At 41.8% G+C, this 25,512-nt stretch overlaps 1 protein-coding gene across 2 annotated transcripts in view; it reads left to right on the top strand.

Moving 5' to 3' along the window:
- Nucleotides 1–25,512, top strand: part of LOC135202209 (mucin-2-like) — a 360,342-nt gene that overhangs the window by 329,868 nt on the left and 4,962 nt on the right. For both annotated transcript variants that reach the window (XM_064231469.1, XM_064231477.1), the window contains exons 13-16: nt 8,456–8,628; nt 8,808–9,009; nt 10,120–10,303; nt 11,523–11,664. In XM_064231469.1, coding sequence (XP_064087539.1) covers nt 8,456–8,628; nt 8,808–9,009; nt 10,120–10,303; nt 11,523–11,664 — 701 coding nt within the window. The remainder of the gene's footprint in view (nt 1–8,455; nt 8,629–8,807; nt 9,010–10,119; nt 10,304–11,522; nt 11,665–25,512) is intronic.

The raw sequence follows: 25,512 nt of genomic DNA on the forward strand, positions 1-25,512 counted from the left end.
AACCTTGAGTTACTAGCTATCTTGGTGCCCAGAACTTTGGGTTTGCCTTTATCCAACTTAAGAGCTTACAGCATCTACAAACTCCCAGCAGTACAGTCTGGCATCAACAATAATTATACCTCTTAACAAGCTACACCGGCTTACCTGGCACCATCTCCAGACTGGTGTCAGCTGCAGTCTGTGACTAGGTATAGAGCTTCCAGAACCTTGAGCTGCTAGCTCACCTGATACCCAGCTCACTTGATGGCCAGCTTGCTTGGTGCCAGCTTCAAGTCTGTCCCAAACTATACAGCTCCCAGAGCTCAGAGTATTTGGTGCCCCTGGTGCTCACCTCGCTTGACACCAACTACAGTCTGGCACTGACTTTAGGGCTTATGGCGTCCACAAACTCCTAGGAGTTCAACGGGTGCCCAGGTTTCCTGATGCCCAGCTCACCTAGTGCCAGCTATAGTTCGGCACCAGCAACATTTATACCAATCCTCAAGCTTCCATGGCTCGCCTAACTCGAGACTGGTGCCAGCTTAACAGCATTTTAAGTTTCTGAAGTACCACAGGATAGGACTGGCATGGTATGGAGGAATAGAGTGTTTAGGAGCCAGGAAGTACAAAGTAACTGGAGCACCCACCACTCTCAGTGGATGGGTTCTGGTGTTAAATATTTCAGTGTAGGTGACTGTTTCTGGTTGTTTTTTTATGTTGGTTATTGCAACCATGGCAAGGTCTTTCTTATGGAGCTGTGTGGGGGAGGGGGCCCATTAGAGTGTAACTCCTTTAAGGATGAATAACTTTTGTATTACAATGAAATTTCACATTAGTGACTTACCGAACAGTTACATAGCTTATAGCTTCTTACCTACGGCAGTCGAAATTCAAATTGTTGGCGCCAGCGGCGTTGCTATCTTAAGTATAGGTGATACAAGACCCGCCCACATCCGGGAACCCTGGGTACTGCTAGCCTTCTACCGTCAATTTTCGTTTCTGCCGCTCACGGGGTAACACCTGTGAGATTTTCGCTGCAGTCTCCTGCGTCGCCATTTTGGATTTTGGTTTTGGTTTGGTGATGTACAAGTTTTTGGTTTTTTCTTGCCAGTTAGCTATCTCTATTCAGTTTTTCGTCATTATTGCTAATTATGTCAGATTCTAGTTCATCTGCTGTAAGGTTTTGCAGCGCTGGCTGCAAAACAAGATTAGCTAAGTTATGTCACGATCCGCACTCTAAGTGCACTAAATGCAGAGGACAAAATTGTAATGGTATGGATGTGACATGTGATGAATGTAAAGAATTGGATGAACAGGGATGGAAGGCGGTTAGATCGCATGCTGAGAAAATGGAGGAGAAAGATAGGAAGAGGAAGGCAGCTCTTAGGGCTAGTAGTAAGAAATAGGTTAGAAACTACTCCTGTTCCTTCGGAGACAAATAAGTCTTCTCTTGCCTCTCCTTTATTAGAGAATATTTCTCCAATTAATAGTCCTCCTACTTCTCCTTTGATTACCCCTGTTCAAGTTGCCCATGTTTCCGAACCCAACACCATTGCCTTGCTTGAGTCTAAGATGGATAAAAAGTTCGAAGTGTTAGCTGAATCAGTTATGAAGTTAGGAATGTCTTTTAAAGCTTTCGTAGATAGTACAGTGAAATCTAGTGCAGTGCAAAGTGTTTATGTAGCGCCTGAGGAGGCGGTTGTCCGTTCCCCCTCGACTCCCAGACGAAGGTCACTGTCCCGCTCCCCCCCCCTCCGGGCAACCGTGAAGCGACTATACCGGAGGGTCGGAAGGCGTCTGGGGGTGAGTTTGCCCCACGGGTCCAGACCGTCGACTCCGACGACTCGCGGGTGTCGTCCAAAAAGATGTGGAAAGGTGGTTAGTGTTTGTGATTCTCGTCTGTCTTCTGATTCGGAAGTGCAATCGCCAGTGCGCAAAAGGCGAAGTGATTTGGTGTCTCGACCGTTAAAAAGACATTCGATTCTTGCGGGTGATTCGTCACCGACTCCTGTTAAGAAGTCTAAGAGGCATTGGAGTCCTCAACCTTCGTGTAGTTTGCTCCGATGTGATATTTAGTGAATCTCCTCCGCAGTCGCATTTTTCGGCTAAAAGCAATGGCTCACGGACTAAACTTCGTGATAATTCACGATCGCTCGACTCTCCCAAGCGAGTCTCGGTCGCAGTTTCGGCTCGGTCGCCTCGTTCGACTCCGTATTACTGTCCAGAGAAGCGTATTCGCTCGTCTTTGTTCGACTCCCCTCGCCGTGAGTCGATAGGAATTTCGACTGGTGGTTCGCCTGTGTCGACTCGTGGTGCGGAGACTTCACCTGTTAGAAAGAATCGTTCTTCGACTGAAAGACCATCGACTTCTACAGTGTTAGACGATTCTACCTTAGCTCCATTTAAGAAGTATTTCCAGGATCTTATGAGTTTGTTGAAATCCTCCACGGGGTAGAACATAAGCCTGATTTCGACTCTGCTTCCGTGCAGTCTGAAGAGGAAGCTTTGGATCAAGATGACAAGGATTCGTCGGCTTATTCGAGTCTTCTTAAATTTTTCCTGTCCACTTATCCAGATTACTTTGAACCTGCTTCTCCATCTTCACCGCCTTCAATGTTCGTTAAAGATAGGAAGACAGCGTATTCGTGTCTACCTAAACTGGTTCTTTCTCAGTCCTTGAAGCAGGCCCTCAAGGAGTCAACGGAGTGGGCTTTCTAAGAAGAGGGAAACAGTAAGGCTTCGTTTGCTTTCCCACCTTCTAAGCTTCAGAGTAAAGCGTATCGCTTCTACGCAACTGGAGAAGTTCCTTCTTTGGGAGTGTCTGCCTCCTCCCAGGGAGACTTCTCCGGTTTAGTGGACTCACACCGAAGAGCAGCTTTTTCGTCAGCTAAAATTTTGTTTTCTTCTTCAGAGCTGGACCATTTGGTGAAGAATATTTTTATGTATTTGAGGTATTTAGTTTTTTGGACTGGACTATTGCCTCTTTAGCTCGCAAGATTGAAGACTGTCAGTCTTTAGAAGAAGATTTTGCCACAGACTGGTTAGGAGTTCTGTCCTGTGCGGATAAGGCTGTTAGAGATGGTTAAGGAGAATTAGCAGCCCTTTTCACAATGGGAGTGATGAAGAAGAAAGAAAGGTGGTGTTCTTTCGTGTCTAAAGGAGTCACTAATAACCAGAAGTCGGCTCTCATGTTTGCTCCTCTCTGTAAATCTCATCTTTTCCCTGAAGAAACCATTCAACAAATTCTATCGGATTTAGAAAAGAAATCTACTAATGATCTCCTTCTTCAGTCTTCCAGACGTCCGAAAGAGCCTACTCCTGACAGGAGCTAAGTCTTCTCCTCTTCAGAAGCATCCCTTTCGAGGGAATAAACCTAAGTGGCAACGACCCAGGACTAATTTGCGTCCACAGTACAAGTCCTCAAAGAAACCTCCCCCCAAACCTTCGGACAAGTGAGAAGCCATTCCTTCACGTGCAAGTAGGGGCAAGACTCCATCTTTTTTGGGAAGAATGGAGTCGAAGAGGTGCAGAGCAATGGGTAGTTCAAGTTCTTCGAGAGGGATACTCGATTCCTTTTGTTTTAGATCCTCCTCTCTCCGATACACCAATCAGCTTAACAGCATATTCTCCAGGATCAGAGAGAGCTTTGGCTTTAGCAGCAGAGGTCAATGCACTCATCAAGAAGGGAGCAATAGAGGAAGTCCTCGACAGTTCTCAGGGATTTCTACAACAGACTCTTTGTAGTTCCCAAAGCCTCGGGAGGTTGGAGGCCAGTGCTAGATGTAAGCGCATTGAACCTTTTTGTGCTGAAGACAAAGTTCAATATGGAAACAAATCATTCTGTGATGTCGGCACTTCGCCCAGGCGATTGGATGGTGTCCCTGGACATGAAGGACGCTACTTTCATGTCCCGATCACCAGAGTTCAAAGAAGTTCCTGAGATTTGTGTTCGAAGGGAGGACGTATCAATTCAGTGCCCTTTGTTTCGGCCTTTCGACGGCCCCTCAAGTATTTACTCGTGTTCTTGCTCCATTGGGGAAATGGCTGCATATGTTGGGCATAAATGCAGCATTTTACCTGGACGACTGGCTTCTCAGATCGGGTTCGAGGACACAGTGCGTGAAGGATTTACGGAAGACACTGTCATTAGCGAGTCAATTGGGAATTCTCATCAACCTGGAGAAGTCTCAATTAGTGCCGTCCCAGAAGATCCCCTATTTGGGGATGATTCTGGACTCTCAGACTTTTCGGGTTTTTCTGTCCCCGAAAAGAATAGAATCTTGCCTCAAAAAAGTGAGCCAATTCCTGAACCGTCAGTCCTCCTCCGCCTTGGAATGGATGAGTCTTCTAGGGACGTTATCATCAGTAGAGACGTTTGTAAAGTTGGGTCGTCTTCACATGAGATCTCTTCAGTTTTATCTCAAAGCGAGTTGGTGTCGGAAGTCTCAACCAGACACGTATTCGTTCCCAGTGTCGGAAGAGATCAAGAACGACTTGAGATGGTGGATGTCGAGGGAAAGATTGCAAGAGGGTCTCTCCCTGACATTAAGGAACCCAGACGTAGAATTATACTCCGACGCATCGGACAGAGGTTGGGGAGCTCTCCTAGGGACCAAAAAGATCTCAGGATTATGGTCAGAGAAAGAGAGGTTGAATCACATCAACATGAAGGAGTTGAAGGCGATTTGGTTCGGTCTGCAAGCATTCGCTCCTTTGGTCGTGGGAAAGAGAGTGGCAGTATACTCCGACAACACCACCGCTCTATCTTATATCAGGAATCAGGGAGGAACCCATTCATTCTCCCTCAACAAAGTCGCAGAAGATCTCCTTCTCTGGTCTCAAGATCAGGATATTTCCCTCGTTCCGAGGTTTGTACAGGGGAAGTTAAATGTACTGGCGGACGAACTCAGTCGAGTAAACCAAGTTCTTCCCACGGAGTGGACATTGCAAGACAAAATTTGTCAGAAACTGTGGAAACTTTGGGGAAGACCTTCAGTGGATCTGTTTGCCACGTCGAGGAACAATCGACTTCCGATCTTTTGTTCCCCAGTTCCAGATCCTCTTGCTTGGAAGACCGACGCAATGCTTCAGGATTGGACGGGTCTAGACGTTTACGCCTTTCCCCCATTTGGAATGATCAGAGAGGTGTTGAACAAGTTCCTCTCACATCAAAATGTGTCAATGACGTTGGTAGCACCATTCTGGCCCAGGAAAGAGTGGTTTCCAGACCTTCTCAAGTTGGTTATAGACCATCCCAGACTTCTTCCTCAGTATTCTCGGCTACTCAAACAGCCCCACTTCGACAGGTATCATCAGAATTTGTCTGCTCTGTCACTGACAGGGTTCAGACTGTCCGGAAACTCGTCAGAGCTAAGGGGTTTTCTCGTAGAGCGGCAGAGGCTATTGCTAACTGTCGAAGAAGCTCTTCTGCCAAGCTTTACCAATCGAAGTGGGGAGTCTTTAGGACGTGGTGCAGAAGACATAATTTCTCGTCTTCTAAAACCTCTGTGACAGAAATAGCTGATTTTTTGCTGTACCTTAAAGAAGTTAAGAACTTGTCGTATCGACAATTAAAGGGTACAGAGCTATGCTGTCCTCAGTGTTTAAGCATAGAGGGCTTGACATCTCCTCTAACCAGGATATTGGAGATTTAATTAAATCTTTTAATACAGTAAAAGTATCCAAGAAGGATAGTGTGGACTGGAACTTGGACGTAGTTTTAACTTTTCTGATGTCTTCACGATTCGAGCCACTTCGTGAAGCGTCTTTGAGAGATGTAACGAGGAAGGCACTTTTTCTCTTCGCTTTGGCTACAGCAGGAAGAGTGAGTGAGTTACAAGCCATCCACAAAGAGGTGGGGTTCAAAAATCGTAATGCGGTTTGTTCTTTTGTTAACGAATTTTTAGCAAAGAACGAATCTCCCTCTAACCCATGGCCTAAATCTTTTGTACTTAAGGGATTATCTAATATAGTGGGTCCGATGGACGAAGAATATTTACTATGTCCTGTCAGAGCTCTGAAATGTTACCTGTCAAGGACACAATCCGTTAGAGGTAATTCTGACCGACTTTGGTGTTCGGTTAAGAATTCTGCAAAAAACAAAAACCCCTCTCCAAGAACGCTATTTCGTTCTTTTTGAGAAGTCTGATACTGGAGTCACACTCTCAAGTCCAAGATCAGACTCTAAAAATGTGCTTAAGGTGAAAGCACATGAAATACGTGCAGTGGCGACATCCTTAAGCTTCAAGCACAATATGTCGCTGTCCTCGATTCTTCAATCTACGTTTTGGAGATCGAGATCTGTGTTCGCCTCATTTTACCTGAAGAATGTAGAGGCTACCTATGATAGTTGTTGTAAATTGGGTCCTTTGTCGGTAGCGGGCATGGTGTTGGGAAAGGAAACATAGGGAACTTTCTATCCTCTACTGTCTCCTCGCCTTGTTATAGGTTGTTGAGTCGTGGGCAGACTGGAGGCTCATAGTACTTTGGAGAACCTCCAGATCTTATTTATTACTTTTGAGTATGTCATTATTTTTGGTATAGGTGATGGTCTGTTGTTTTTTTTTTATCTGGTTTTTGAAGCCCAGGGCAAGGGCATTATCTGTTTTTTAATATTTTGTCAACCAACGGTCTTGTCCATGGTTACAAAATCCCACTAAGTAGGAACGACCCTGGCCTATACTGTCACGTCTCCTACGAGTGATGAGAGCGCCAACCATAGGCAGTATTCTACTGCAGCTGCTCTCTCACAAGGTAGGGTACTGCAACATTTGCTGTTTAATGTGGTCTTACTGTCATTTTTATGTAGTCCATCTACCCTCCTTCCGGGTAGTTTGGATTCAGCTATGTAACTGTTCGGTAAGTCACTTATGTGAAAATGATATTTTCATGATAAAATAAAGTTTCACATATACTTACCGAACAGTTACATAATCAAAGCCCACCCACCTCCCCACAGATGGACGTGGCGGCTAAACGAAAATTGACGGTAGAAGGCTAGCAGTACCCAGGGTTCCCGGATGTGGGCGGGTCTTGTATCACCTATACTTAAGATAGCAACGCCGCTGGCGCCAACTATTTGAATTTCGACTGCCGTAGGTAAGAAGCTATAAGCTATGTAACTGTTCGGTAAGTATATGTGAAACTTTATTTTATCATGAAAATATCATTTTCTGTGGTTTTTGAAGACCATGATTATGGGCTTATGTAAATATAATGGGTGTTTGCTTGTATGGTGTTTTTACATTGCATGGAACCAGTGGTTATTCAGCAACGGGACCAACGGCTTTATGTGACTTCCGAACCACGCCGATATATGGGTGTATATTATAGAAGTTGGCTTTGTTTTTAAAAAACATTTGTCGCAGGAACAGTGTAAGGTAGCTTGCATTTGATTGTCTTGTAATCTTGGGAAAAATGAAATTATTTCCCTAAATGCATTTATTCTTGTCCTTAAAATATAAACTTCTTTCTACCTATTATTTTGGGTGATTGGACCAAGACTTTTCCTTACGGGCACTTGTACTTTAGTCTTTAAGTTCTTGAGGCTTGCAATGTCACTTGATTGCCTACTGGGTTGCACCTCCCACTTTATTACTCAACACTCCCCACTTTCTGCTGGTGTTCTGTCTCTTGTTATTGTGCTCTTCCTTTTTCTTCTGTCTCTCTCTCTTCCCTGTGTTGATCCTTTTATTTTTTTAACTATCTTCCTAGCAACCACCTCTGTTTATCACATTTTGACTATGGGAGGGCCACGTTTTAAAAGAATCACTGTTTATGTGTGGCTACTACCCTTTTCTTGGAACACCTGCTTTCTCCTGTCACTCCCCCTCAAGTCTCTAGGCCTGGACATTTGCCTGAAGTCCTGATTATTCCTGCATTCGAGGGCTTGCCCTTTAAGCCTGAAAGCCTGACATCTGAGAGGCGGCATCTTGAGTTCTTGGTTCTCTCTCTCATAAGTACTTTTAGCATGTTGCTAGCACCGTGGGCCTTTATTAACTCTTGTCCAGGGTAGAGGTGAGAATGTCACTTTAGGCCTGGCAATGTAAACAGGTTTTGTAAACATTTTGGTCATCTGGAAAACCTCACCCGGCCTACTCGAGACACCTTGACTCTTTTGTGTGTGAAGGCCTCCATTCATAAATTCTATGGTCACTGTGAAAAGGCTCTTTTATTACTTCTATGGCATTGACTTATTCCAAGTGAACCTGGGGATCGTTTTTATCAGTAAGACAATCTCAGCTTCATTATCATCCATTAATGCATCGTCAGGTTCTGTGCATGTGTATGTATATGCTCAATAATGCATTCTGTATATGATGATAATCCATTTTATTCCATAATAATCTGTTCCATTATATATTTGTAGGCTGTTTGTCATAAAGTATGGTTTGTGGCACTTTGTAAATTTAATGAGGTACATAATTGTTTCTCTTTTATAGTTTTGTTTTTTATTAAATTATGTTTGACCTTTCAGGCATTCTGTCATTCGGGTATGTGTCGTACCCATGAGGAACAGTGTAAGCTCCTATGGGGCCCAACTGGGCAGAATTCTGATGATAGATGTTACATGATGAATACTCAAGGAAGTCATAATGGAAACTGCGGCTATAACTGGGTGAATGATACCTACTATAAATGCAACGATGGGTAAATATTTTTAGCACATTATCTTTCCTGTAATTTTATTTATGATAGTTTAGTGCCTGCCATTGAAAGCTTATGTCATTCATTTTATTTATTTTATATGGTACAAACTGGTGTTCTATTAGTGAAAGGGTGTATTTAAGCATTGTATTGTCTACAATATTAATGTTTTATCCATACAGGGATGTCAAATGTGGTATGTTGCACTGCATGCATTTAAATGAACGGCTGGAGTTTGGTATGGAAAGCGTCAGCAAAGTGTCCCACAGTTTCCTCAAGGGCAATAAGGGAGTTATACCTTGCAGGGTAGCCCTGGTGGATATGGGATTAGATATGGTAGACCCTGGTCTTGCCCCAAATGGAGCAAAATGTGGTAGAGGGAAGGTAAGATTTAACCATTTTTTTTTTTAAGCTGAGCTTTTAGTTTCTTAATCTGTGCCATTTGATGATTCAGCATTATTTTTGGGCAGTGTTTTCTGGTTATATTTTATGTAAATTAGTGCTTATAAAGATTTCTGAAATAGTTCAAGGTAATTTCTGTGGGCAACATAGTGATGGGTAAGGTGGTACTGTATACTGCACACAATAGCACAATTAAAACTGGCTCATCTTAACTAACTTGGAAGCAGTAAAATGTGACTTTACCCATGTTTGAAATCAATGCTGACCCTTATCCTTTCATGACATTGAAACAGACTGAAAGCAGTCAAAATATGCACCACTGATCACTCATTTCTGACAATTTGTATAGAAGGTTATACCATGCATAACCCATGGTGATCTATTTGCTTCCACTTCATCTATCAGCTATAATGTAAATTGCCATGAAGGTAATGTTTTGATTGGATTTGCAGTGAAAATTTACAGGCACCTTTATCATTGTCATTAATGTAGATTTTCCCATTACTAAAATTGAGATCAGAATGAGTTCTCTATCCCATTTTCTGTCTTGAATACTCCTGTTAAAATTTCTATCTGGTCTAAATCTTCATCTGTGCCTTTCACTATGATTTTCTAGGCCATACAGGGTAAATTCTCTGATACAAAGAAAACATAGTGCCTACTTGCTATCCTTACTGTGAGTTATAGTTGCAAGTCATTTTATTATCCCTAAGACTTAGTCATTTACATTCATGCTAGACTATCAAGTGTCCAAGCAATTGTAATATATAGTGGTTGTTTGCAGCTATCAAATATTCAACTAAAAATGTGTTTGTCTAATTTACAGACAGTAGAGCATCAGTCCTCATCTTTAAGGGATGTTACTGCATTAGCAACTATAGTAGTCCTGTGATAAAAATTTAACTGATGAAAGTGTTGAAAAGAATTATCTAAGAAACCTCTGAGGGCTAATTTCATCTTTTACTATTTAATCAGTTGAAAGAACAGTCAGCATCACTGCAAATTAAAAGTGCACAGTACATATAGGGTAATATATTTTATAAAGTAAATGTTTGAGGATACTCATTAATTCTTGATCCTTCATGTTTGTAGATGTGTGTTGATCAGCGTTGTATGCCTGTTGGCAGTCTAAAAGTTGCCTCCTGCAACTGTAATGGGCATGGAGTTTGTAATAATAATGGCCACTGTCATTGTGATATAGGATTTGCACCACCAGACTGCCTCTACCCAGGCTTAGGAGGTTCAGAAGACAGTGGACCTGCATCAAACCCTCATGGTAAGCCCAATGGCACAAATTTATAATTGCAGTCTGTTGGTAGGAATGTTGCTGATGAACTGGTAGCAGTTATCATAGGTGATCTGTATTTAGTTAGTTTGTACAGTCATACCCCTACATACGAAAGTCTCTACATACGAAAAATCCAGGTTACGAAGGCAAAGACGAAGATTTTTTTTGCTTTTGTTGGTCAGTATCTATTCCATCATGCATCTACGTAAGGGAGTTCCTCGACCATTTTGTTTCGGCAGCGTTATCATACACACGTGGGATTCGTTCTTTCACATAGATTTTGTTCGTTAACGTAAATTCGTGTTAGTGATTTCGCTTTCATTGTACTGTAAGCTACTTTATCGTGTTGTGTGTGAACTTAATTACTTACGTTATTAGCCATGGGTCCCAAGAATGTTGCTGAAGTTCACAGATAGAAGAGGATGCTTTTCATGGAGACAAAGATGGAGATAATCAAGAAGTGTTAATGTTTTCTGCCATTTATTAATGTGTTCGTAAAGTTTAGTGTTATTGTTTTCTGCCGTTTTTTAATGTTTCGTAAAGTTAAGTGTTCATGTTTTCTGCCGTTTGTCCTCCTCCTCTGTCGCCACTTTCGGACTTCGCCTCAATCGAAAGGTAAGGTTCCAAATTTTACTACATACGTACGTACAGTATTTCTTGTACCCTGTACACTAATACACTTTATTTACAGGTACAGTAACGGTTAGGTTAGGTATTGAATGGTCCAAATTGTTGTATTTCATTGTTTATTGGTCAATTTAGCTTTATTGTAAAATTTACTGTGGTGTTTTTGTAGGGTTTGGAATGAATTAGGCAATTTACATGTAAAACGTAGTTCTGGATACGAAAAAATCAGGTTATGAAGGCCGCTTCGGAACAGATTAATTTCGTAACCTGAGGCACTACTCTATATTATATTTTCAAGTCAAATTTATAGACCATAGTTTGTTGCTCAATATGAAATGTTATTACTCTAATAGCACTTAATAATTTTGATTAATATAAATATATTTGGCTTTAATCAGGTTGCACTGGTGACACCAATCATAGTTTGTGTAAAAAAGCAACATATTTTGTTGGCTTATTTTTCATAAAATATGACAATACCCATCAGAAATGAAAAAGTCTAATAGTAATAAATATAAGAGTTTGTGGAAGTAACATAATACATAAGATGCTTTAAAACTGAGTACTTTTCCATTTACAGCCACAAACACTTTTGTTGTCGGTATGTTCATCTTCTTCCTCGGCATTGTACCTGCCATAGTATTGGTGATGTGTCTTGTGTATTACATCCGAGGAAACCTCAAACTTTGGTGGGAGACAAAAGGGAGACCTGCCACATCCAAGTAAGTGTTGCACTTTCTGTCATTGTTGTTAGTTTAGTATGGAGAATTTGTTATTATGTGGGGAACAGTGGTGTTTGAGGATATATTTTAAATGGTGGAGGGCACTTAAAAATTTCCTTAGTATCTTGATCATTGTGAAGAAAATGATTGAGGAACTTAACCAAGTGGAATTTCAGGAAGAAAGAGTATAAGATAGAAGAGACTTAGGGCACTAGTTCCCCCTGAAAACTTGACTAGTAATGCTTACATTGGTGTTCTGTCGAGTTCATCCATGTACTATTTATAAACCCCTGTATTAGTAACAGTTACAGCTGTGCACTGGCTGTAACTCTGTAAATACTGCTAAGACTGCTGGAAGTTATTTTGTTCCCACTAGAGTCGGATTGAGTGTTTTATGGCTTTATCTGGGCCAATAATTCACATGGATCTGCTTGGTTTTACGAATTAGCTGCCTTGGTGAGAACTTAACACTTTACTGTGCACATTCCAATATTTGTGTTAGTCTTATCTTCAACATTACTTTTCAGATCCTCTTGTTGCCATTGAGGATTGCACTCATTGTTCTCACTTTGCTAACAAAGGCAACATCTAAAGCAGTTGCCTGTCAGTCAAGCAATTCTCTTCCAGTATAGTATTTAAATTTGAGTCACTGTCATTTATGTCCTTTGTGAAAGGTAGTCCAGTGATTTTTTCTACCAAAAGAAATTTACAATGCACAGTTTAGTAAGGCTTTACGAATATGTTCTTTCTTACATCGTTTCAACTTTGCCGTCATAATGTTTCCTATGGGTGTTTAGTATTTAGTTGGAAAGTAATAAGAAACTAAAGCAAAATCGTATGAGCCCTCTAAATGCTCATAAGAATTTATAATATCGTACGATCCCAATGTTTGATAGTTAAGCTATATGTGTACCACCACTTCACCAGATCCCCACCATAGTCTACCCCTCTGATTTGTGTATTCTGTAGGAACCATTTCATATATTTCCCCTCTTTCCTTTGGTCAAACATTTCACTTAATCTTATTCATGGTTTAATAGTTCTTTGTAATGAAGAGGTGGACAGGAAAATTGGAAGCTAATCATTGATGTATATGAGAGTACATAGAGTTGACATTACATTAACCATTATTACCTAAAGCAAATACTACAAGGCTACTGTCCACATAACATACACTGATTTTCAGTTTACAAAAAGTACTCAGTTGTAGGGATTTCTTTGACCAATTTCTTGAAAATGGTACTGTCTTTAACTTTTCTAATTCCTTTATCTTAAATGTTCCTAAATTTTCTGATCATCTCTCCAGTGGCTTTCAAAAATCTCATGTAAATCTTTATGCCGTAGGAGCTTAAACACATCTGCATTGGATCCTTTATGTGATGACAGCCTCCAATTAATAGTTATTTTATTTTATTTGGTAATTTTGAATTTAAATTCTCAATTTTCAAGGGAGTACACATTAGTACTTGGATTTAGAATTTTTTTCCAGTCCATCCTCATCAAACCAAAGTCACAAAAATCCATTGTGTAGTTAATGTTTGATCGAAGACAAGATTGCCTGGCATGATTCCTGTCCTTTGTATTTTAGAAATTTTCATATTTGTGGTCTACTTACATTGGTTAAGAACTGCTATGAGGAGACAAGTGACCAGAAATTGGAAGCTAAATACCTTGCTCCAGAATGAGTTACCAGGTAGGCAAAAGTTCAGTACCTCAAGGACTGACTCTAGTAGATCTCCAACTGGCTTTCATTCTCCTTGTAGATATTTTGTAACTGCAATTTTGATTTTGATATCTGTCTATCAGTTTGTTATTATACTGTCACAGTGATACGGTTAAAAATTTTGTTATTATACTGTCACAGTGATATGGTACAAAAATAATAGGCTTTTATCTGTGAAACACATTGTCCTATCTTCGTAATCCTAATCTTTTACTCAGTTGTGACTTTTTTCCTAGTAAACTACATACGTAATCAAATGCAAATACATGATACTCATGATTATTAGTATCATATTATTTCAGAATTTAACACAACAAAACTGTCCATAGAATTATAGAATTTTGAAATACACTTTAAATAAATTGAATTCCTTAGATATTTTTAGTGTTTGTCTGATTTTGTGGTGTTTCATAGTATCAAGAGAAAATATTAAGTGTGGTTGAAGATCTAAATTTTGCAGGAACTGAAGTATAGCCCTGTTTGCTTATGTTATAGAATAAGATTTGCACCAAGAATTCACTCTGTAATATGTTGGTGCAAGGCAGTGGTTGATGCTTGGTATTCTTTTGTGTTAATTTTGTGATTTTGTTTCACACCTACAAATGTTGATCTTTTTCTGGGCAAGTTCTTAAGATGTACATCTTTTGGTATACAGGTATATTCACAAAAATTAATGGCACTGGTACTGTTGTGTTATTTATCCGAACTTGGGTATTTGCATACACTACCTGTTGTCAAGTTTGTCCAGTTCTGAAATGATCTTGAGATTTGCCTTTACCAAATATTACATTCTTCCAGAATAGCTGATTTTCTTGAAGTTTTAAGATCTACATGTGAGTGTTATTGAAGTAAAGACAAAATTTATGGTTTTATTCAACCAACCAAGGAGAATATTTGAATGTGAGCAACCCAAGTTATATCAGGCCTTTAATGTGTCAAAACTTTTGAATGTCCAATACAGCCGAATAAGAAAAAGTAAAGTTGAAGGTTTGGCTGCATCAGTAGGGGTTCACTCAGCAGGGAGCATATCCGAGCCCAAGTCTTCCAAAATTGATGTTAAAGAGCCAAACACTAAGGGAGACTCCACCCATCCTTCAAGGATAACCTACGATTGAAATCAGTGAATGGTCAACATACATTCTCATTGTAATGATCTTGCAGTTTTGTAATGGTTGCACAGACACTTCATAATTTGATTTGCTAAACATAAGCATCACCCTTTACAAGTTACCCACAAATGAGTGCATGGTATGCCTAAGGATGTATATTTTAATTACTTTCCAATTCCTCACTTATTGTAAACTGTAGAGCAATAATAATCGGTGAATGCTGCAAAATATCAGAAGGCTTTGCTTCATCATCATCACAGATGGTGTCATGCTGTATATGATTGACAGTTCTTTAATTGTACTCAGCAGATATGTAGATCTGAAATATTTAAAATGTATAATTTACAGGTACAGTGGAACCTTGGTTTTCGTACGTAATCCATTCAGAACGTCCCACAAAATCCGAAATATCTGAAATCCAAAACAATAATTCCCACAAGGAATAGTGTAAATATACAATTAATGTGTTCCAGACGCCCAAAAATATTAACAAAAATACCAAATTTGTAACTAATTTGTATTTTCATAACTAACAAACCTGAGGTCTTAACATTAGGATTTACTAGCGCCAAGCTGGAAACCGGTAGAATTAAAATTACACTTGTGAGATCCAGGGACTAATGGCATCTATACCAGGTCACGGGGCATGTATACCCAGAATGCCCACGGTACCTGTGACCCATCAGTTATATTTCTAACCCAGTTTAGACTGCTAGAGGGTGGTTCGAGGTGGGCCTTTAACTGTTAAGACCTCAGGTTTGTTAGTTATGAAAAATACAAATTAGTTACAAATTTGGTATTTGTTCATACACGAAACAAACCTTCGGTCTTAACATTAGGATAGACTTACTATTGGAGGGAGGTAAGTCTCTACAACTGACTGGAAGTTTGCCACCTTATCCATTTCCGAATATATAGGGAAATTCTAGAGAATGGACAATGAACCTAGGACCAAAGATATAAGCGGATCTATTGGTTTCGCTCCCACTGGGTGTATGATACCATTCTACTGTTTTACTCTTTGTCCCTTGCGACTGGATCGACCTTCACCCCTCTTTCCTTATTATCCAGAGGGGTGTGTTGCTACTGAAAAGTATATCATCAGCTAAGATAGCTTCACAGTATGGCTGACCATCTCACCTGCATCTAGTCCGTTCCAGCACATGACGGTACTCTCCTTCATATTGCCCGTAGTTAAAGGAGTAGGAAGAAAGTAGTAAAGAAAAAAGACCAGTCATCCATTCATTCTACTTTCATACCTTCATCTTAGACTAGACGCAAAACGACCCGCCAGGGGCACTGGATGAACTATATCACTTGTTGGGCCGCCACCACTGGACCCAAGGAAAAGGTGTCCCAAGGATCTATGGGCAACATCTTTCAAATAAAATGAGGTGAAAGTTGTTTGGCGCTTGCCCACACGCCAGCTTTCAGAATTTTATCCACAGACATGTTCTTCTTAAATGCTAGAGGAAGCACCTCCACACCCCTGATGTCATGAGCTCTAGCTCCCACCTGGCTATCTGACCCTCTGTCTTCTGCAGTATAAGCATTTTCTGATTGTCTCCCTTAGCCAAAATGATATTGTATTCTTGGACACTTCCTTCTTGTTCCGTCCTGTACTTACGAACAACCTCTGGCACCCCGGCCTGAGGTGCCTTGTTCTCTTTAAGTACTCCCTTAGTGCCCTGACGGGGCACAGGAGCATTTCAGCTTTGTCGTTGTCTACAAAGTCTGCCAAGGAAGGTATGGTGGAAATAAAGGAGTCGAATCTGCCGTCTACTATTGTTGGATTTTGGGTCTTTGCCACGAATTCTGGGACAAACTCACACACCATTGATCTCCAACTCCGAGTGCTTTATGAGATATGAGAGGCCATGTAGCTCCCCCACCCTTTTGGTTGAAGCCAGGGCCAATAAGAAGACTGTCTTCAGGGTCAGGCTCCTATCCGTGGACTGCCTTAGTGGTTCGTAAGGGGGTTTTGTCAGACTACAGTACCTTGGTCAGATCCCAATCTGGGTTTTTTTAGCTCCTTTGGTGGGCATGACTGTTTCAAAGCTCCTCATCAGCATGGCCCAAACTCCCATGAAGACGATATGTCCACTCCTTTCATTCGTAAGACTGAGGCTAGAGCAGCCCTGTACCCTTCACTGCATATACAGACATATGTTTTTCTGTTCTGAGATATATCCAGAAAGTCCGCTAACTGCTGACTAGTGGTACCGAGTGGAGACACGTTCCCCCTACGACACCAATCACAGTATGCTGACCACTTCCCTTGGTATACTGTCGCAGATGATTTTCTGATATTACCTGCCATCTGAGTTGCTGCTTTCTGCGAAAACCCTCGCTCTCGGAGGAGATACTTGACAGTCTCCACCCGTGAAGCGATAGGGACTTCACCGAATGTGGTACCTCTCCACGTGAGGCTGACACAGAAGGTTGCTCCGATGGAGGTAACTCTCTTGGCCCACATCTACTAGGAGTTCCAGTAGGTCTGGAAACCACTCTGCTTTCGGCCATAACGGGGCTACCAGGGTCATCTTGAGGTTCTGAGACCGCATTACCCTGTTCAGAACCTGACGGATTAGACAAAATGGAGGAAATGCGTACACGTCCAGATTGTCCCAGGGGTGTTGTAGCGCATCTTCTGCTGCTGCCTCTGCGTCCGGGACTACTGAACAATACACTTCCAACTTTGTGTTACCTGGTTGCGAATAGGTCTATGATCGGTCCTTCCCACAACATGAGCATCCTGTCCACTACCTGTTGGTGTAGGGACCACTCCGTTCCCAGAATCTGATCCCTGCGGCTCAACTTGTCGGCCACTATGTTTCTTTTTCCCGGAATATACCGGCCTTGATGTCTACCAGGTTCTCTATAGCCCACTGGTGAAGTTGAACTGTCATCACATGTAACTGCCGAGAAACTAGGCCTCCTTGCTTGTTTATATAAGCTACTACTGTGGTGTTGTCTGACATCAATACCACCGGAGTGTCCCTTTACTCTCTCCCACCCTGAATTCTTGTAGAGCGAGGAAGCTGCTTTCAACTCCACACGTTTATATGGAGTTCTCTGTCCTTGCAACTCCATTTTGCTGACACCATCAACTCCTCCATATGGGCTCCCCAGCCTTCTAGTGATGCATCCGAGAACAGCAAGAGGTCTGGGGAGGATTGTTGAAGGGGGACACCCACTGTCAGATTGTCGTCGTCCACCCACCACAGCAAGTCTTTCCTCACTTCTGCCGACAAGGGTAATTTGCCTCGTACGGGTGATCTACTTGTGGTGACCAAAACCTCCTTCATCCTCCATTGTAGGGTACCGAAGGTGTAGCCTTCCTTGTTGGTACTAGCTTCTGCCCCAGGGAGGTTTATGGATTCCCAGCACCACCTGCCACTGTCTTGCTGTCTGTGTCTGCTTTCCCAGAAAGGCATTCACCACTTGTTTGCATTTCTGTACTCTTTGGTCTGTCGGGAATACTTTGGCTTGTGTTTGTGTCTATCACCATTCCCAGATATTCCAAACGTTGACTTGGATCCAGCTGCGACTTCTGCTGATTCACCACAATACCTAGGCTGTGACAAAAGCTGCAGGATAGGGGTCGCCCTGTCCCTGAGTAAATTTCTACCTGGACTTTGCTATCACCGAGGCCAATCGTCCAGATATCTTATCAGCCTGATCCCCTGAGCGTGCGCCCATGCCGACACGAGGTGAACACTCTTGTAAAAACTTGAGGAGACGTTGTCAATCCGAAGCACAGGACCTTGAACTCGAAAGCTTCCCTGCAAGACTGAAGCGGAGAAATTTCCTTGAAGACTGATGGACTGGTATCTGAAAGTATGCGTCCTTTAGATCGACTGTCAGCATAAAGTCTCCGATTCTGACTGCTTGTAGAACCGTTTTCGGAGTTTCCATCTTGAAACTGGTTTTCCTTATAAACAGATTCAGCGTTGACAGGTCTATTACTGTCCACCTCCATCCCCGTTGGATTTGGGTACCAGGAAAATCCTGCTGTAGAAGCCTTCTGTCGGACTGCATACTTGTTGCACAGCTCCTTTTTGGGGATCATCTTCTTCACTTCGTCCTGCAGAATAGTGGCCTTCTGAGATCTGTGGGCATAAGTGACGTGGGGTAATGGTTGATCTGTCAGGGGCGGGGTTACCCTCGAACGGATCATCATTACCGATCCTGAAAGAAACATCCAACCACCCACTGCTCTGCCCCTAGTTCCTGCCACACCTTCCAGTGATTTGCCAGGCAACCCCCCACTGGTGTGGCCGAGTGATGGGAGGCGCCCATCTATCTTCTTGAGCCTCTCCCCCTTCCCCTATTGCCCCTTCCTCTGTTGTTTCTATTGTGAAAGGGCCGATGAGTTATCCTCTTTGGGGAAGAGGGTCTTGTGACTCTATTAGGGATGCTATGTCTCACTGGTTTCTTTCGAGACATCTGCTGTTGTCTTCCTCCAAAGGAATAGTTTGACTGTTAGAGGTTTTCCTAACTGCCTGTTGCACCAACCTATCGTTTAGTGTCCCCAATCCTTCTTCTATCTATCGCTTCTTCCAGTATGACCTCTGGCAACAGTAGTTGCGATTCCAAGATATCCCCATTCCTCATTGCTAACAGGGAATCCAAATCCACATTGCGGCTTAGTCTAGCCAATGCTGCATCTCTCCTCATTAGCAGGATATTTGCCCAAACATTGGCACTTACGTTTGTCAGGTACGCAATCGCCTTGGACCCTGACTGTAGTAATCTAATGAACAATGGTTCATCTACTACTTTCCTTGTTGCTTCCGAGGATGCAATTTTCGCCACTGCTGTTGACCAAAGTCTAACCAGGACGCAGCCTGAAAGACAGAAGAAGCTGTTGCTTCTAACGTGGCAGCCTCTTGGTACGTCATCGAAGGGCACTCATTTTAAACCTGATCCAAGGTTAATCCAGGCCTTAACCCTACAACATTAGGGTTCATTTGTCTAGACAGCAAAGGGACCTTCGCTGGTCGTCGTATAATATTTCCTTTGCTTTATCATTGGAGGGGGAATAAATTTAAATGATCTATTAGATCTTAATGGAATTATCCCTCCCTGCAATCTTTGCGTTTACGTGTTGCAAGACGATTCCGCAATGACTCGAGCAAGGCAATTCATACGACACCTTGGTATCCCTCTTTAGTCCAAACGCCATGTCAATTCCAGGAGGAAGCATACTGGCCGGTGTTTCTGTCTTCTCCGAAAGGCTATTGAATTGACGAATCAAATCAATAACCTCTGCATACGAGGCCAGAAACTCTTGGTTTTCTCCTTCCTCCGGCTCTAGTGTACCACTCTCCGTCACGAGAGATGTTGTCTCGCCTCTATCTTCTGACAGACGGCCCGGAATTCCACGGCCGCTGCCCCTACGGGCCGCGGCCTCTTTGATCTTTGCTGGCCGCTGGGGGCTCGATCCCAGATAGTCAGCAGGGAACGAGAAGTCTCACTCTTTCTCTGCTCACGGATCTAGAGCGAGAATCTCGTCTAGATCTGCCAAGATGCAAGGCTCCCTTAAGACAGAGGTAAGTTCGTCTTTATTAGCATTGGCATCGTTTTCGAGCGTCGGCGAGCCAGGCCTCGGCCTTCTATCCAGACGGACACTGCCTTCCACGAACGTATCCGCCGAGGTTGCCAATCTCTATTTTTTGTACTTTTAATAGGAGCCTTATCGTCCTTCGTACGTATTTTGAACGGCCTTACGGGCGAAACTGGGATCTGCATTCCATCCTCTGCTGCACCTTTCGCCGCCAACGTCGATTTTACCAGAGGTATCGCAGTTTTGCGATCCGAACTGGCAACTCCGCCTCGGCCGCTAGCTCGCCGGCCGTCACCTCTCTCGCTTGTTCGGACTCTTGCGAACGGCTTCCGTCTGGCAACCTTGTGCTTAATAGCCACTGATTTTCCGACCGTTCTTGCTGACTTGGAAATGACAGTCTTCGTCCGAAGGAGAGGAAGAATTGATTCTTCTCCTCTTGGCCCGAGGATCCGCTAGGAACTCCCGAATCCTCCTCCAACGCTTGACTGGACGCTCGCCGTGACGTTATCGGACTTAGCGATGACGCCGAACTAGAGGAAGAAGACGAAGAAGGCGAATCAACACTTTTTCTTTTTGTCTCTCTTATTCATTCTCTCCTCTATATCCTGTAACTTCTGCATTACAGTTTGCATTGACGGATCAGAAGGCGTATTAGTCTGTGGTGCAGCGAAAAAAGGCCGAGAATCGGTCTGTGACGTCATCACGCCTGCCATCTCAGAGTGTGACGTATGTTGTACGTCATCGCTCTCAGTAGGGAGAGACTGAGAGGTTTCTGCTGGTAACCGCACGTTTGCTGCCAAATTACCTCCCACGTTCTGCATCGCTGTAAATACTGAGTGGGATGGAGAAGCAGCGGCATTAATTCCATAAATTGCAAGCCCGGGGGATGAGGAACATTCAGCGCTGCCGGCCCCTGCTGGAACCGTGACGTCATATAATGCGCAAGCAGACCATCCAAGGTTGGTACGCTGGTAGGCCTAGCGCTGACCACGTACCATCTAAACCTATGCGCTTGCGTAGCAGGAGCCTGGAACAAAGATGGCGGATCTCCCCTCTACTTGCTGGGAACAAAGGAGAGTGCAAATTATTCATAAAATTACCCAAGGCCCCTCCTGACGTTTCCGATACAGAACCGCTAGGAGAAACCGAAGGGGTATGAGACAATTCAAAAGCAGGTGGAGAAACATATGGAGCAGCCTGGTTTATTACCGATACAAAAGAAGCCGGTAAGGTTTGGTCATCCAAAGATGGCGTCACCCCCTTTCTTTTGTATTGGCTTTTCCCATAGAACTTCTTCCACTGTTCCACCGAGCAACCGCGACAAACAGAACACGGATTAGTAACCGTACATACGTTTTCCCTGCACCTACTACACGTTGGATGAGGATCCGTCGACACCGAGGTTAAGGAACCTAGAACAAGGAAGCCACTGACTCCTGGGCATTTCCTTTGTCTCCTCTTCGAAGCGGTAGACGATCCCGATGTTGAGGCAAAATTCTCCATCATACAACCACGTATACACTCTTACCACACACTGATCACACTTGGAGAAAGAAAAGGAATGAAAAATAAAAAATGAAATGGATAAAGAACGGGCAAACTGAAAAACCGGCTTTAAATTGAGATAGACAGTACACGTCTTATCTTAAAGGCGGTAGGAAAATAACTGATGTCAACAGGTAGCCGTGGGCATTCTGGGTATACATGCCCCGTGACCTGGTATAGATGCCATTATGTCCCTGGATCTCACAAGTGTAATTTTAATTCTACCGGTTTCCAGCTTGGCGCTAGTAAATCCTAATGTTGTAAGGACCGAAGGTTTGTTTCGTGTATGAACAAATACATTTTATAGGGAATAAAAAGTTTTACATACAGAAAACAATGAGAAGTGTAAATGACTAATGAAATGAATAAATGAACATTTAACATCACTCTTACCTTTATGGGAGATGGAGAGGAGGGTAGAGGTTATTATTTGGAAGGGGGAATCTCCCTCCAGAACGACTTTAGGTATCAAGGACATAGTTGGGGTTGCTTCTCTTTGTTATTTACTGGCACTATCTGATGTTACTTCCCCTCTTCATTTTTTACTGGCACACTTGGACCAGCTTGAGAGTCACCGGACCCCTGTTGCACAACAAAGCTGTTCAGAGACATTTATTTCAGGTGTTTATTTTAAATTTGCCCAAAGTTAAACATGGCATTGTCATTAAAGATGTTGGAGACATGGATCACATCTTTACTGGAATGATAATTCTCCACAAATTTTTTACATCACTCCACTGCAAACATGTGCATTCCACTGTGCAGACATGTCATTCATCACAGTAGTAGGGACATTATGTATGCCCGTTTGTTTTCTGAATTTTTCAAACCAGCCTCTGCTGGCCTTAAATTCACTAACAGCCTTAAATTCACTAAACAGCCTTAAATTCACTAACAGCCTTAAATTCACTAACAGCCTTAAATTCACGAACAGCAGTGCTTGTTGTAGGGATTTTCTCACTGAGAACATCATGCAACACCCTCCAATACTTTGCAATGAGTACTTTATTAAATTCTATAGTGTTTCTCGCCTATTTTTTTTCAAGAAGGGATAATGCTTGGAACTGTCTTTGGCCCCATGATGGCTTATTTAGCAGTTGCACTCAAATAAAAAAGCACAAAAACGACACAAAACAGAATAGGTCACCAGAGAACATGGGATGGTTTGTTTGGCCTTGGAGGGAGTGTTTCCAAGTTTACGAAATCCGAGGATACATACGAAACCTAAGACAAAATTTTGTCGGAAAAAGTCTACGAAAACCAGGCCGTACAAAAACGAAGATTCCACTGTATAGCCTTACATAAATTGTGCTGATTTGGTTGTTAGTCTTAGATTTTTTTTTACACAATAATTGATAAAACTTAATATAAACTGATACTGGATATAAAAGCTTAAAACACTGACATTAGAGAACCAGAAGATAATTATGGAATGATAGAAAGCACAGGCAGTCCCTGGTTACCGGGGGTGGAGGGTTTCTGTTCTTGGTGGGGTGCTAATAAGTGAAAACCACCATTAACCGAAACTCGGGGATTTATGGCGCCAATAACTGGTTAATCGTACCTCTCATAGTTATGTTGTAGCACCGTAACTGTTATCAGCACCTTTTGGCGCCGATAACGGAAACTCGGCACATTATGGCGCCATAAATCGCCGAATTTATGGTACTATACAAGCCCCATGAAACCAGACCGCCGATAACCGGGGACTGCCTGTACTGTACTTTTATAATAATGAACTTTGTTTATAAAATGACTTTATGTAACATAAAAGTATACCCAAGTTTAATATGCACTATGTAGTAGAAAAAGATTAGTTAAATATTTAGCAAGGTTATTTAAAGCTGTGCATCATCACAGTCTTCTGATAGTTATATGCTTTAGAATTCTTAATATCATTAACCACACAAATTATCACAGAAGACACAGGTGATATCCTTGCAAAAGCACATTGCACTAATACGACCATGAGACTGGGAAAAGCACATTACGCAAGTATGACTGTGAGACATATATTTGTAAGGCTCTCATGGTCTCAAGAATGCAGTCTAATTTGTCTGCACTTTCTTTTTATTTGTGCTATGTATTTTCTTTATGAATAGCTTATCTGTATCATTCACCTGCCTTGTACACTTTAATTACAGTACACATATGCCACCTAATTTTACTGTACAAAGTTATATTGTACAGCTTGTTTTATGAAGGTTAAAACTCTGAAGTAGTTTATTGATCTTGAACCTTACAGTGGGAATAGTGGCATAGATAATAGTATACTTTTTTATGATCATTATAGTAGGGCTGATGGTTTTACCAATTGAAAATAACATGCAAATAAACATAATTTGGGTCCAATTTGCTTCTATATTAGCAGCAGTCTAGTGTTTTTGCATCTTAAAGAAAGTGCATATTAATAAAGTTTGCAATGAAAAAAACTGATTCTGTGGTTGTAAAATGAAAATACTCTACTTCAGCTGGCTATGGTAAGTTTAGGTTTACATTCATGTATGGATCTTGAGGAGAATTTTTTTATTTTGTTTGCCATTGTGATGCTTTGTTATATTAAGCAGAATCACACAGAAAAAATTATACCTAAACCTCTAGGTGTAATGCACTCCAACATAGTGATAGTGAATCTTTGATTTAGAAGTGTTGTGTAGTGTGTGTCGGGTATTATTAACCACTGTTGTACAGAACACAGAAGTAATGAAATATTTGGGCTAAAAAATAGCCAGGACAAAAAATAATAAGTAGAGGAAAAAGAACCACTGATTACTAGTATAGTAGAATGAATTATAGAGGTTCTTGTTTATTATTTAGAGTATCACAGTTCACAAAGGTTCCCAAACATCTGCTTATCATAGATGAGGAGTAATGTTTTGTTCCTGTGCTCAGTAAGTGACCTTTAAGACCCCTGCACTTGTAGTGTAAAATCTCCTTCCCAACAACTTCTTTACACTGAATTTCAACGAAGGAATGACTTCTTTGCACTGAATTTCAATAAAGGACGTGTAAACGATCCATGGATGTGGTGTTACTTTGAACTGTGATGAAGAGGACCAGATAGGTTTACAGAGCATTTCACCTGCTATGACCCATTAGCAGAGTAAGAGGAGGCTGACTTTTCCTCATTTTCAAGATTGGTTCTGGTAGCATCTTTAGTCTATTAAACCACAGCCATTTGATAGAAACTTTCCAGGATAAAGACTGCATGGTTTCATTCATGTTATATGATCCATGGTAACCAACTCTCTCTCTCCTACAACTTCATAGCCTTTGCCAGAAGTGTAGTACTTGAAGGAAAGAGGACTTTTTTTGAAGTGCATAATGATCATTATCTTCTGATAATGATCAACAAAACACCATTGGAGAACCTCCCAAGTACAGATGCCCTGGTTAGTAAGATTGTAAGTGCATCACTTATTTGCCATTCATTAGATTCTAGGTGGACCTAGAATTTCTGAAGTTGTTAAAAGACCAGTACCTGGTCTTTGATGCACAATTGTTAATAGGAGGATATCACTTGGGGACTGTTAATATTTAGGCAACATGTGATACTTCAGTTCTTCTAATTGACCACTGGAGAGGTAAAGTGGTGACCCTTCCATATGATGTTATAATTCCAGATCCACAAGGCAATATAGTCATTAAAATACTGCATGAAATTTGAGATAAGTGTCCTTTTGACAGTGAGTTTTTCAATAAGGCAGGGATATCATTAGACTTAGCCTGTGTAACTTCAAATATATAGGGAAGTATGCATATATGGAAACCAAATCCAATTAAACATTGTGGTTTAAAGATTTTCTCTTTTGATTTTGATTAGGAAAAAAATTGCAAAAATTGGGTAAACACAGTTGTCTTCTGAAAGTTTACCTTGCTATACATTCAGGAATTGATGACTT

This window comes from Macrobrachium nipponense, chromosome 23, assembly GCF_015104395.2.
Source record: "Macrobrachium nipponense isolate FS-2020 chromosome 23, ASM1510439v2, whole genome shotgun sequence".
Lineage (NCBI taxonomy): Eukaryota > Metazoa > Arthropoda > Malacostraca > Decapoda > Palaemonidae > Macrobrachium > Macrobrachium nipponense.